The 15,362-nt window shown below is 37.7% G+C and overlaps 1 protein-coding gene and 1 non-coding gene across 12 annotated transcripts in view; both read left to right on the forward strand.

The window, feature by feature from the left end:
• FOCAD (focadhesin) overlaps nt 1-15,362 on the forward strand; it is a 313,993-nt gene that overhangs the window by 99,315 nt on the left and 199,316 nt on the right. For 10 of the 11 annotated variants that reach the window (XR_009519883.1, XM_060014801.1, XM_060014800.1 and 7 more), the window contains one exon: nt 11,138-11,395. Coding sequence is in view for 10 of the 11 variants with exons in the window: in XM_060014801.1 (XP_059870784.1) it covers nt 11,138-11,395 (258 nt within the window). In the remaining variant the exon portion in view is untranslated. The remainder of the gene's footprint in view (nt 1-11,137; nt 11,396-15,362) is intronic. The other variant, XM_060014805.1, reaches the window with a different exon arrangement.
• Nucleotides 8,630-8,758, forward strand: LOC132427764 (small nucleolar RNA SNORA30/SNORA37 family). Its single transcript, XR_009519972.1, has one exon. It is a non-coding gene; the product is annotated as a small nucleolar RNA SNORA30/SNORA37 family (small nucleolar RNA).

Below are 15,362 nucleotides of genomic sequence, written 5' to 3' on the forward strand. Positions count from 1 at the left end.
GGTGAAGCATCTTAAGTCGCCAGAGAGGGAGGCATTACATAAATGCAAGCTAGTGCCTCAGTTGTTCTGTCTGCAAAAGCAGAGATTCCTCTAATAATGTATGATTAAATGTTCTGGCAGCAAAAATCCAGCCATTGTTAGGGATTGCTGGTCCTGTTCCTTGTTTGATCATACAGCAGAAAGTAGCCTACAGGCAAATTGAATGTATGCTACAGTTTCCTCAATCCTAATTGTTTGACATATCTTTAAAACTTGAAATAGGTAATTGATTTGCATTAAGAGAAGGAAGTTCTTGCATCTGCTCTGACAGGACTACGCACTGTGGCCGAAAATTTCTAATAGCCTTTTACCTTCCCTCTTGGTTTGCCCATAGAGAACAATACTTGGATTCTGAATGGGGGTAGGGACAGGGCACTATTTCTGAGAGTTCTGTTCCTTTAAATCATGAGTGATATGTACTGAGGATCACCCTAAATCGAATGTGTAAGTACTCAGCTTACTACTTGTTCAGGTGTGAGTGAATCTTATTCATCAGCACTAATAGCTGGATTTTTCTCTTCAGCAGCTGGTGAAGAGGGAGGAGGAAGGAATGCTATTAGGGGGTAAATGCCTCCTGATGCTAGTGTGCTGCTTTCTTGAGCCTTTGAGTGGATATATGATCACCCTTTAAAATAATTTAAGCCACAGTTTACTGTTGGCTTTTCTTCTGCACCCGTCCAGACTCTAGATTCCAAACATACCTGTAAATTTAACTTGCCCCAAACCCTCCGAGTCTCTTCCTGAATCTTTGCTTTTGCACAGGATGATCTTTTATCTCCTTTGCCTGATCTACTCATTCTTCAAGACCCAGCCAAGTGTTCTCAGCCTCCCTGAGTCAGAATTCATTACTCTCTTTCCTTTGCATCCAAGTACTTTTAGCATTACTCAGTTGTGTTGTGTCTTAATTTAGGGGGTACATATTTGTACATTCGACTATGCTGTGAGCTCACTGAGGGAAGGAATCTTGGCTCTTTTCACACTTTGCCTTTATTCTCTAAGCATGTTAATATTTAAATGGCAACAATTGTTGAACTTTTGGTATTTTTTCCACCCTAGGTGTTTCTGCATTATCTTTTTCAGCTGATTATAGATGGGAAAATTAAAAATAGCAGTTGTTAAACTGAATACTCTATTTTCCACATACTTAAAGAAATAGGTAACACCCTAGCTTATTTGTCTTTGCATCCTCCACACTTGACCTATTGTTGGCCGCATAGTAGACATTCAAGAAATTTCTGTTCAATGAGGAATGTGTGCTTCTGATACAAATACAAAAGATCATTTTACTGTCTTGATTTATTACAGAAAGACTTTGTTTGAAATCACAGAGTTTTGTTGTTTATATTTTTATTATTTATTTTTGAATTGGTGACTCCGACTTAAGAGTGTTTGGTTTAGAAATAAAGCGTTTCTTCAGAAGTACAATTCTTCTGATAAATGAAACAAAGGGTAAATATACTGTACCATGTAGTTCTCTATTACCTATCCATTTCTGAAATGTTGATAACCAAGAAATAAAACATATTTTAACTTGTCCCAATTTCTAAGAATTAAAAAAGATATCAAGCCAGCCATTCATCTCTTTCAAATAAAAGATTAACATAATCTAATAAGCTTTTATTTATTTATTTATTTATTTATGGTGTATGAAAAACAGGATCCCTTTGTAGCTGTTAAATGTGATATTTAAAACCACCTATTTGTGTTCTCCTAGGTGAAAATATCAAACACTGGTTGTAAACTCTAAAGTCCTTAAAAGCTTGCTGCCCCCTACCCCAAAGATTGTTGGGGGGAGGGTGGAGAAAGCGCCAGTGTATGAGTCAGGGTCTAGTTAGGAGAGAGAAACCACACTGATAATTTGAACAAAGAAAAACTTAATACGAAAAATGGTTAACTAGTAAAAGGTGTTTAATTATTGAAAGCTGTAAATGAGGCTCTAAGGAATATCTCAATAACCAATGTAGGGAACAGTTACTACTTCTAGGGCTGAGGGAGAGTACGCAAGGATGGAACTAAATGGATCTCCCCGCTCAAGGCTGATATCACAGCTTGTTGGAAAGATTGCAGTTATGGCCTGCTAGCTGGTGAAGTGTGCTGGGAGTGCCATAGGCCAGAGCTGGGACACAGGAAGCCAACCGCTGGGGTCTCTTGCGTGCTCTTGGGAGCCATGGTTGGGTGAAATAAAGTGGGAAAGAGACTTAAAAGCTAAATTCCTGCAATTATATAGTAGGGCAAGATTCAGCTCTGGAGAAATGTTTTAGTCAACAGAAAGATTTAGAGACAGTGTGACTGAGCTAGGATTCGTCATACATTTATTCACTGGTACTTTTTGATAATGTACTTTATTCAAACTTAAATAAAGTACTGTGAACTTTATTACCTTGGAATAAAGCAGTGCCTAGTAGGTTTCATTCACAGTTGCTTTGAAGTAGTATATAATAAGCAGAAAGCATTTTGAATATTTGTCTCTTAAAAAAATCAAAATTTGTAATAGATTGTTGTCCTATTTATAGCTAAAGTTAACATTTATTGAGCACATGCTCTGTGTAAGAAGTTATATGGGTCAACTCATTTCTCACAGTAACTTTGAAATAGTTTTGTTTTGCCATTTCCAGCTGTGTGGCCTTGGACTAATGGTTGAAGCTCTCCGGCCCTTGGCCAGATGGGCAACAAAGCCCCTGCTTCATGGTGCTGTTTATTAAGCATGTCTTACGTTCAGGCTCCATTTTAAGTGCTTTGCCATATATTAAGTCATTTGATTTTATCTCAAACTCTTTGAGGTAGCTAATATTAATGGTCTAATTTTATCCAAGAGTTAACTGAGGCGTAGAGAAGATAGGTAACTTGCCAAGGGTCATGCAGTGGGAGGCTGGTTATTTTTTTTTTTTTTAATTTTTTTTCTGTACGCGGGCCTCTCACTGCTGTGGCCTCTCCCGTTGTGGAGCACAGGCTCCGGACGCGCAGGCTCAGCGGCCATGGCTCACAGGCCCAGCCGCTCCGCGGCACTTGGGATCTTCCCAGACCAGGGCACGAACCCGTGTACCCCGCATCGGCAGGCGGACTCTCAACCACTGCGCCACCAGGGAAGCCCTGGTTATTTTTAAAAATAGATTTATTGAGATAAAATTCTCGTACATACGCTTTACTCATTTAAAGTACACAACTCAATGGCTTTTAGTATATTTGCAGAGTTGTGTACACAACAACACAATCAATTTTAGAACCCTTTTATTACTCCAAAAAGAAACTACTCCCAAATAATATTCCATTGTATGGAGATACCAATTTTATTTTTTCATTCATCCGTTGAACATTTGGGTTATTTTAATCTTTTGGCTATTGTGAATAATGCTGTTATGAACACTCCTATACAAGTTTTTGTGTGGACATAGGTTTTCATTTTTCTTGGGTAGATACCTAGGAGTGGAATTGCTAGGCCATATGGTAACTCCATGTTTGATCATTTGAGGAGCTGCCAGACTTTTCCAAAGCAACTGCACCGTTTTACATTACCACTAGCAGTGTATGAAGGTGCCAGTTTCTCTACATCCTTGCCAACACTTGTTATTGCCTGTCTTTTTTATTATAACCATGCTAGTGGGTGTGAAGTGCTATTTTGTTGTGGTTTTGATTTGCATTTCCTTGATGATAATCTTATAATACTCATTTTACAAGTGAAGAAATTGAAATTAGGGAGGTTAATTAACTTCCCCTCATTGAACAGGTAGTGGATGGTAGGATTGAGATTCAGATTTTGTCTGTTTGACAAATAGAGTTTAGATTTGCCTATACTCTATTGCCTCCACTTCGTTTTTTTGAGTTTTTTTTTAGCTGAACAGTGATTTATCATCTTTGTGCTGAACTTGGAGTTAATAACAGCATTTCAGATTTACAGGGAAACAGTAAATCAATAGTAAGTTGAAGTAAACTGGTTTCGTAAAAGCTTTTGGTTGGAAGTTAAAAGGAATTAGATCTTGGGCTTCTATCGTTGTCTTTTTTTTAACTTTTTATTTTATATTGGAGTATAGTCGATTAACAATGTTGTGATAGTTTCAGGTGTACAGCAAAGTGATTCAGTTATACATATACATATATCTATTCTTTTTTCAAATTCTTTTCCCATTTAGGTTATTACATAATATCGAGCAGAGTTTCTTGTGCTATACAGTAGGTCCTTGTTGGTTATCCATTTTAAATATAGCAGGTGTACATGTCAATCCCAAACTCCCTAACTATCCCTTCCCTTCACCTTTCCCTGCTAGTAACCATAAATTCGTTCTCTAAATCTGTGAGTCTGTTTCTGTTTTGTATAAGTTCATTTGTATCATTTCTTTTTAGATTCCACACATAAGCAATGTCATACGATATTTCTCTTTCTCTGCCTGAATTACTTCACTCAGTTTGACAATCTCTAGGTCTGTCCATGTTGCTGCAAATGGCATTATTTCATTCTTTATAATGGCTGAGTAATATTCCACTGTATATATGTGTCACATCTTAATCCATTTCTCTGTCGATGGACATTTAGGTTGCATCCATGTCTTGGCTACTGTAAGCAGTGGTGCAATGAACATTGGGTTGCATGTATCCCTTCGGACCATGTTTTTCTCTGGATATGTGCCCAGGAGTGGGATTGAATTGAAGTGTCATATGGTAGTGCTATTTTTAGTTTTTTTTTTTTTTTTTTTTTGTGGTACGCGGGCCTCTCACTGTTGTGGCCTCTCCCTTTGCGGAGCACAGACTCCGGACGCACAGGCTCAGTGGCCATGGCTCACGGGCCCAGCTGCTCCGCAGCACGTGGGATCTTCCTGGACCGGGGCACGAACCCGTGTCCCCTGCATCGGCAGGTGGACTCTCAACCACTGTGCCACCAGGGAAGCCCTATTTTTAGTTTTTTAAGGAACCTCCATACTGCTCTCCATAGTGGCTGCACCAATTTACCTTCCCACCAACAGTGTAGGGGAGGGTCCCCTTCTCTCCACAGCCTCTCCAATGAAATACCACCTCACACCAGTCAAAATGGTTATCATTGTCTTCTTAATAACATGGATACCGGGGATGGTGTTCATTGTCTTTTGGTGATAATTAACCACTACCAAGCCTCTCAACTCTTGACTAGATTCTTCATAGAGGTGTAGAGTTGAAGGACTCTTTAAGGCTTTATCTTTTCCAGTCTTCTGCTTCTGGTCTGGTGAGTGATAAATTCCTTCTAGCAAAACTGGTCCTACTTTTAAGTGTCTCTAGGTTTGTTTCCACACTCCCTCTCCAGATCAAATCCTGGCCCCATTTTTGTTAAGCCTGTTTTAGTCAACATTATAGATAACTGTTGTTCTTTTAAGTTAATGAAAATCTATATTGTTCACCTGCATTCACGATTTCTTTGTCAGTCCTCTTTAGACAAAGAAGTACTACCAGATGTCTTATTGTTAATATTTAGTGTACCTGAAAATTTTTATTAGTTTTTTTTAAACATTTATTGGAGTATAATTGCTTTACAATGATGTGTTAGTTTCTGCTTTATAATAAAGTGAATCAGTTATACATATGTCCCCATATCTCTTCCCTCTTGCATCTCCCTCCCTCCCACCCTCCCTATCGCACCCCTCTAGGTGGTCACAAAGCACCGAGCTGATCTCCCTGTGCTATGCGGCTGCTTTCCACTAGCTATTTTACGTTTAGTAGTGTATATATGTCCATGCAACTCTCTCACTTTGTCCCAGCTTACCCTTCCCCACCCCGTATCCTCAAGTCCATTCTCTAGTAGGTCTGCATCTGTATTCCCATCTTGCCCTTAGGTTCTTCATGACCTTTTTTTGTAGATTCCATATATATGTGTTAGCATACGGTATTTGTTTTTCTCTTTCTGACTTACTTCACTATGTATGAAAGACTCTAGGTCCATCCACCTCACTACAAATACCTCAGTTTCGTTCCTTTTTATGGCTGAGTAATATTCCATTGTATATATGTGCCACATCTTTATCCATTCATCCGATGATGGACACTTAGCTTGCTTCCATATCCTGGCTATTGTAAATAAAGCTGCAATGAACATTTTTGTACACGACTCTGTTTGAATTATGGTTTTCTCAGGGTGTATGCCCAGTAGTGGGGTTGCTGGGTCGTATGGTAGTTCTATTTCTAGTTTTTTAGGGAATGTCCATACTGTTCCATAGTGGCTGTATCAATTTACATTCCCACCAACAGTGCAAGAGGGTTCCCTGTTCTCCACACCCTCTCCAGCATTTATTGTTTGTAGATTTTTTGATGATGGCCATTCTGACTGGTGTGAGATGATATCTCATTGTAGTTTTGACTTGCATTTCTCTAATGATTAATGATGTTGAGCATTCTTTCATGTGTCTGTTGGCAATCTGTATATCTTCTTTGGAGAAATGTCTATTTAGGTCTTCTGCCCAATTTTGGATTGGGTTGTTTGTTTTTTGATATTGAGCTGCATGAGCTGCTTGTAAATTTTGGAGATTAATCCTTTGTCAGTTGCTTCATTTGCAAATATTTTCTCCCATTCTGAGGGTTGTCTTTTTTTTTTTTTTTTTCGGTACGCGGGCCTCTCACTGTTGTGGCCTCTCCCGTTGTGGAGCACAGGCTCCAGATGCGCAGGCTCAGCGGCCATGGCTCACGGGACTAGCCGCTCTGCGGCATGTGGGATCTTCCCGGACCAGGGCACGAACCCGCGTCCCCTGCATCGGCAGGCGGACTCTCAACCACTGCGCCACCAGGGAAGCCCCCTGAGGGTTGTCTTTTCATATTAGTTTTTTTTTTTTTTTTTTTTTTTATTTTATTATTTTTTTAACATCTTTATTGGGGTATAATTACTTTACAATGGTGTGTTAGTTTCTGCTTTATAACAAAGTGAATCAGTTATACATATACATATGTTCCCATATCTCTTCCCTCTTGCGTCTCCCTCCCTCCCACCCTCCCTATCCCACCCCTCCAGGCTGTCACAGAGCACCGAGCCAATATCCCCGTGCCATGCGGCTGCTTACCACTAGCTATCTACCTTACTACGTTTGTTAGTGTGTATATGTCCATGACTCTCTCTCGCCCCGTCACAGCTCACCCTTCCCCCTCCCCATAACCTCAGTCCGTTCTCTAGGAGGTCTGCGTCTTTATTCCTGCCTTACCCCTAGGTTCTTCATGACATTTTTTTTTCTTAAGTTCCATATATATGTGTTAGCATACTGTATTTGTCTTTTTCTTTCTGACTTACTTCACTGTGTATGACAGACTCTAGGTCTATCCACCTCATTACAAATAGCTCAATTTCGTTTCTTTTTATGGCTGAGTAATATTCCATTGTATATATGTGCCACATCTTCTTTATCCATTCATCCGGTGATGGGCACTTAGGTTGTTTCCATCTCCGGGCTATTGTAAATAGAGCTGCGATGAACATTTTGGTACATGACTCTTTTTGAATTTCGGTTTTCTCAGGGTATATGCCCAGTAGTGGGATTGCTGGGTCATATGGTAGTTCTATTTGTAGTTTTTTAAGGAACCTCCATACTGTTCTCCATAGTGGCTGAACCAATTCACATTCCCACCAGCAGTGCAAGAGGGTTCCCTTTTCTCCACACCCTCTCCAGCATTTATTGTTTCTAGATTTATTGATGATGGCCATTCTGACTGGTGTGAGATGATATCTCATTGTAGTTTTGATTTGCATTTCTCTAATGATTAATGATGTTGAGCATTCTTTCATGTGTTTGTTGGCAGTCTGTATATCTTCTTTGGAGAAATGTCTATTTAGGTCTTCTGCCCATTTTTGGATTGGGTTGTTTGTTTTTTTGTTATTGAGCTGCATGAGCTGCTTGTAAATTTTGGAGATTAATCCTTTGTCAGTTGCTTCATTTGCAAATATTTTCTCCCATTCTGAGGGTTGTCTTTTGGTCTTGTTTATGGTTTCCTTTGCTGTGCAAAAGCTTTGAAGTTTCATTAGGTCCCATTTGTTTATTTTTGTTTTTATTTCCATTACTCTAGGGGGTGGGTCAGAAAGAATCTTGCTGTGATTTATGTCATAGAGTGTTCTGCCTATGTTTTCCTCTAATAGTTTGATAGTTTCTGGCCTTATATTTAGGTCTTTAATCCATTTTGAGCTTATTTTTGTGTATGGTGTTAGGGAGTGTTCTAATTTCATTCTTTTACATGTACCTGTCCAGTTTTCCCAGCACCATTTATTGAAGAGGCTGTCCTTTTTCCACTGTACATTCCTGCTACCTTTATCAAAGATAAGGTGTCCATATGTGCATGGGTTTATCTCTGGGCTTTCTATCCTGTTCCATTGATCTATCTTTCTGTTTTTGTGCCAGTACCATACTGTCTTGATAACTGTAGCTTTGTAGTATAGTCTGAAGTCAGGGAGCCTGATTTCATATTAGTTTTTTAAAAAGTAAAGGTTTGCAACTATTTCACGTCTGAAGATGATTTGCAACCATTTAATATTCAGTTAAATGTTATTTTTCTGTGTTTTCTTCTCTCTTATTTTTTTATTGAGATATAGTTCACCTGACATGAGCCTCTCTTTTATTTTTAAACACCTACTTTCTCCTCTAAAACACAGGGCCTACCAGCACTTTCACAGGTCCTCCCCCAGGCGGTGGGGCTAGGATTTGGTAGCTGGTGCTGAGAGAAAACCCTTGGTGGCACCTTTGCCCTGGGACTGTGCCAGTGGCAGCTGTCACTCAATGGGACAGAGAGGCCGTTCTGTGATCTCTTATTTAACATTGTGCCTTTCTCCTCTCCTCATTGTTCTACCTCAGGAAAACAAGCAAACAAAAAACAGAGCCTAAACCTGGACTAATACTTTAAGCAAAGTAGGATTACTTTTCTGTTTCACTATGTTTACTCTGTAATGTTGCTGCTTTTGACTCGAGTTATGGTTCATGGTGATTTCCAATTATTTTCTCTTATACTCATATCCAGCAATTTTATTTTTCTCTCCTAAAGATGACAAGGATAATATTTTTCTTTCCTCTGCAACTTTAGGCACTGTGCTAGTGCTTTGTGGATACTATCTCATTATCAGCTTCAATAATTTTGGCAAGAAGGTAGGCATTAGTTCCATATTACAAATGAGGAAAGTAAGGCTCAGAGAGTTTGCGTAACAGCTGATAGCTGGCACGGCTGCGCTAAAGTCCTGGTCTTTTAAATCTCAAGTCCAATGCTATTTGTCATTAGGCTAAAGAAATTGACTCTCGTCTTTAATGAATTCCATCTTCTTGGGAAAAAAATTCTTAGACAGGGTTATAATAAATTAGGTATCATTTAATTTTAAAAATTTATAATTTTTAAAATAGTAATACATTAAAATGGTAAGAATTATAAATGGTATACAATGAGAAGTCTCTTTCTCACCTGTGATTCTGTTTGTCCAGTTTCCACACTCTTAAGATAGAAAATGAAGATTAGTAGCTATTAATTTCTTCTGTATTTGTCTAAATACTTTTCTTTGTGTGTGTGTGTATGTATACACACACATATATATGCAAATACAAATATACGGTCTCTGTGCTTTCCTTTAAAAAATTAATTAGTAGCATTTCAGGCACACTATATGTATCTTTTGTTTTTCTGTGTGAAATCTTTTCCTATCAGTAAAGATAGAGCTTCCCTGTATGTTTTTATCCTGGCAGTTACTTTCAAATAAAGGTTATCTTCATTCTTAAGCATATACTTGAAATAACTAAACACCTATGTTCTCAGAAAAACTTTTACAGCAATATTCCTAGCAACATTATTTATAATAGCCAAAAAGTGGAAACAACCCCAGTGTCCATTAACTGATGAGTGGATAAACAAAATATGGTATATCCATACAGTGGAATATTATTTGATAATGAAAAGAAATGAAGTATTGTTATCAGACACAACATGTATGAACCTTGAGAATATGCTAAGTAAAAGAAGCCAGTCACAAAAAACCACATATTGTGTGGCTCCTACTATATGAAATGGTCAGAATAGAAACAGAAAGTAGATTAATGGTTGCCTGGGCCTGTGGGTCAGAAGGAATAAAGAGGGACGTTAATGGGCACGGGGTTTCCTTTTGAGGTAACGAAAAATGTTCTAAAGTTAACTGGTGATGATGGTTACACAATTCTATGAATTACTAAAATTCACTGAGTTATAAACTTTAAAAGTCTGGATTTTATGACGTGAATTATATCTCAATAAAGTTGTTATTAAAAAGTTTTATAAGGCTTAACTTTTACTTCTCATCCTTTCAACTGTTATTCTTATCCATGTAAGTCAGTCTCCAATAACAGGATAGTTATAATCTAGAAATTTCTAATTTGTCTCATTGTACTCTAAATGAATTGAATTATTTTTTGAGCAGGCAATATCTAATTCCTCATTAATGTCTGTGGCTTCTCCTGGGCCATTCGGACACACAGCTCACATTGGCAGAGTTCTATCCAGTCTCTGACTCTGACTGCACCACTTGACTTCCATGAGGAGTCATTCCTCAGATTGACTTAAGTATAACATCTTCTTCGGGTATCATTTCAATTTAGAGCTGTCAGGCTATTTCTTCTTGCAGGAGTTATTCACAATTATTAATGAATTTCCAGGCTCCAGCTGAACCAACTCTGTTCCTATCAACAGACTGTCCGTTACAAAAATGAATTGTCCTCAGTCCAAATCTGCCATCTGCCCCGAGTTGCCTCTTACTGGGCCCTGGAGCTGGGCAAATACAGTGTTTTTTTTCTATCTTCCCTCTCACTGGTGAATACTTCGTAAGTGGTAATGGCTTTTCCCAAACTCTGTTGCTTCTGGGTTTTTATATTGACTCTTTTTTTTTTTTCTGCCTTAACTTGGAGCGAATGGTAAACATGAGGAAAATTGGTAAACTATTCTAGAGATCCACCTGACAGCTATTTTCTTTTTGTGTAATCCCATTAGCTTAAATATGTGCAGAGAGGTTTTGGGCAGGAATGGAAAAATTTTGTATTCATTTTGTTGGAAGGATTGATTTCTTACAATGAAATATAAAAAATAAATGAATGTCAGAAATGTATTCCTGACGGATAGATTATCTCATTTATTCATGCCTTTTTTTGTGTTTACTTTTCAGCTCTCCTACAAGCTTGTGTTCCCTATAACCAGCATGTATGGTTCAATATTTACAGCCTGGAGGATCCTTGAAGTAATGAGAGAAGAGTCTGCGATAAGTGACTGGTTAGCTTCCGTAGAGTCATTGCTCCCTATTACCACAGCGATCCCTGTGCATGTTTTTCTTCTGCTGGCTTACCTCCTTGTTGAAGATAAAGGACGAAATCTTCGTCAGATACTGAAGGTCACTACAGAATTTGCCCAAGCTGATTCCTCTCAGGTAAAGCACGAAAATAATGGAGCAGTAATGGGGGTAAAGCTTAATATTGGAATTGTAGATTATTCTTTCATTGTGGATAATTTTTATCAGAGTTTTAGAGTACAGGTTGCTTTTTTTTTTGCTATCTTTATTTTCCCATTTTTTTCTTTTTTCTCTTTACTCTGAGTTGATGTCTACTTCATAATGCACATGTTTCTTTAATGAAAGACACTTCGAAAGAGAATCTACACCTGATGCTAATCTGTTATTTTTGTTATTGATGGATTTGCTAATTTGTAATGCTTTCATTAACTCTTGCACCCTATTCCAAGATGCATATCCCTTAGTTCTCATATCAATCTTTTAAGGTGGAAAAATAAATTAATTCAGAATAAATGGGCCTGTATAATAGGAATTAATCTCTTTTTAACTTCTTGCAATTTGATCGTATTTTTATTCAGTCATTTAATAAACAAAAAAAATAGTGGGTTGTTGTTTTATATGGTACTGATTAACATGCTGATCATGTACCATATAAAACATGCTGATCAGTACCGTATAAAACAACATGTTAAAGATATGTTGTTTAATAAACATATTAAACTTACTAAAGATAAATAATCATTTTTCCTATCTGCACAGTTCTTGGAGTATAATAATAAGATAACCATCAGACATTATTAATAAAACTCCCCCCCCCCCCCGCCTTTTAAACTAACCATATATTTAGCATAGATATCTGTAATTCTTTTTCTATTGGATAGAATCTCTAGAATGCATTTCCTGTTAAGGGAAGGATTTCCTAACCAAGTAGGTATGGCATTTTTATTATCTTCTCTATCTTAGTGTCTGTGCTTGTGTTCTTTATCAAGCATGGTGAAGAAAAAGTCCATCTCTTTATGGAGTGTTCCTATAGGAAAAAAATTTGGTGAAGGTGGGATAAATATGTTTTCCTAGATAATGAAGTTAATGTATTTGCAATTCCTTTTTGTCCCCAACTTGTCACGCTCACTCCGTTTTGTCAGGTAAACAACTGCTATCTCACAAAAGTTTTCCCTGACTAGATTTCTCTGTCTGATTCTGCAAGTGGATCCGTAATGTATTCAGAGTACCTTTGTCTCACATAACGTGAAACACTTCAGCTTGCTTCCTACTTTATTTCTCCCTTCAGCTTCTGTAACAATCCTAATTCTACCAAATGCTTTTTATCACTGTTGACACCTTGTAGGATTATCTCTTTAGAATAGTTAATGCACAGGTAATGCCTGGAGATTATCTGAGGAAGTCATACCGTAGGTTACCTGACCTATGTTTGCCACTGGTGTAGAACATGTGTTATATCAATGTATGTATTGATACTTAGGAAATGCATTTAGTCCTTGAAATTCTAGGGGGATCCAGGATCCTTGTAAACACTTTTCATGTGTGCCATGAAATGGAAAAAGTTGGGAAGCACTGGGGTGACCATCCCGGTTCATTTATTTATTCAATAAATGTTTATTAAGAAGCAGTGCTATAAATTAAAGTCAATATGTTACACTTCTGTTGATAATTTCTAGGAAGTTTTTAAAGAAGTGAGTAAAACCACCCTGTGTAATTTTGCTTGTTAAGGTGAATGGTAGGGTAAAATGTTGAAATGTAGTTACCCAAACTCATGCAGAAGCAAAGGCAATATAATTAATAAGAATTTACAAGTGGAGTTATTTAAGTCTTTTGAAAAGGATAAAAGAAGACTAGAAGTAGGAGGTAGTGTTCTTCACTTTTCCTTATGAAGTGACCATATCATATCATTTCTCTGGCTTTTAGCTACAAGGTAAAGCAGCCTGAAGAAGAGGATTGAATATTGTGAAAAAGCAATTCTCTAATTGTAACTGCTTGGTGTAGATTCAATTAGATGAGTTAGGGTTGAGATCTATTACTGGAGGAGTGTTTTCTGTTTCTTTCATTAAGTTGACATGACTGCAGGAAATGTATTGTTTCATGTGTGTTTGTCCTTCCTTACCTTATAAAAAGGTATATTATGTTTAAGCAATCATTGGCTCAAATTCATGGAGGAGTCAATACTAAAGAAAAGTCTTAGACTACTAATAAGCAGATACTAAGTAAATTGGTATGTAAGAATAGGAATTTAGAAGCTGTCTTCTAACTCTGTTTTGGTGGTCACTTAACCTCTTATATAGAGTTCACTGGCCTGCAGTATTGTGTTTGTGTGACACCATAATTTATTGTAAGAATTCTACTCTTAAGACCTTGTGAGAGAAAATATTTGAAAAGTTTGAAAGAGATGTGCCATATTTGAAGTGTGTTTAGTGTGATTATGATTATTCATTCTAAGGTATTAATAGAAATTATTTTTGATAGTACTTATTCATAGTAATGCAAGTTATCAATATCAACTAACACTTTTAGTGTTAATAATGATAAGAAAATATACTTCTTTAAAAATGTAATTATTCTTCTTACTTATCAGGTACTTTGATGGATCCCCTTCCCCAGTGAGTTTTCATCCTTAGTCCCTCACCATGTTCCCCTGTGGCATGCGTTTTTGTTGGGTTTAATACATGGGCCATGGAAGTCTAATGGAGCTAGGTAGTCTGAAGGGAACTTGGCCTTGTGAGTACTATTTTAGAGTTAACTGGATACAGATGATGGTGTTAAAATAACTAGATAGTTACTCAAGGCCACAGCAATAAATTGATACTTGAAAAAAATAGTAAGGAACTTTTTTATTCCATATCTAGAAATGCTGTCAGCAGTTACTGATAATCCATATAGTCTTCTTATCCAGACATCATGAGACTTAATTTGCAGAAGATACAAGCTCAGGTCAGGCAGCTCTCAGTAAAAATTAAGTGCCTTTTCTTTCTTGGAAGGAATGTCTTAGAGTGTTCTGGGGAGAGATCCAAGAATGAGCATCCTGTGTGAATTCCCATGGAAGTCGTGAAAGTTTTTAAACACATTGATTTAGTTTAGAGAGAGATTTTCGTATCATAGTCTGTGCTTATAATATATGGGAACGCCATCTAATTCCTAAATTAGTGTTTTTTTCTGGAAATTGCAGATGATGGATTCATGTGCTTTTTGGTTATGTTTATATAACGGTTCCTGCCTTTCTGATACTGTGAGTAATGGTTTTTTCCCCACAGTTTGATGTAAATCATTCATGCTGCCTTCAGAGATGCCTGAATGACGGTTGAAGCACATGGCTTCATGGCTCATAAACAGTAACGTCCTGTTGGGCTTATTGTTTCTTCTTCAGAGAGCTATTTCCTAACTCTGTGATTTGTCCAGATCTGGTCACATCTAGTTTGAAATCAGTGGTAGTGAATATAAACATAGGCTCTAATAAGGGATAATGTGAACCCCAGGCTTAAATAAGGACATTTTCTAAATTTTAATTGAATGGTTTTTTAAAGGGCAATATCAAATCATATTTTGAACCCTTATTAAATGATTGACTAATCTATGAAACATGATTGTGGACAGTTTGGAAATGTCTGAGACTGATAACAGCCTCCTTAAGAAGAGGTTAATAACCCTTAATCAACACCTGTTGATTGACTTCCTATCTCCCCTTTCAGGTGAGCCCAGCACAGCGACAGCTCACTAATTAAGAACCACGTCTGGCTCTGTGACCTGCACTGTGTGCCTCTATAGAAACTTAACTGGCGATGGCACCAGTTCTGTACCACTTTCCTCAACCCATTCCATATACCTGATTGTATCTTGCTTCTAATACTCTCAGCGAGAAACCTTACTTTTTCTTCCTCTCTTCCTAACTCTCATTTCCCTTTTGGAGTTTATGTTTAGTTCTTTGCCACCTCTGACCTTGGTTTCCAGTAATATCCCACCCATGTTCCTTCTGGCAGCCTCAGGTAAACTTTTCTCGGTGTCTTCGTGGGACTCCCCTCCCTTCCCCCCAGTTCCCCACATTATTACTCTGGCCCCTGGCCCCTTGAGAAGAAAGGGATACTATTCACCTCTTAAA

This window comes from Delphinus delphis, chromosome 6, assembly GCF_949987515.2.
Source record: "Delphinus delphis chromosome 6, mDelDel1.2, whole genome shotgun sequence".
NCBI lineage: Eukaryota > Metazoa > Chordata > Mammalia > Artiodactyla > Delphinidae > Delphinus > Delphinus delphis.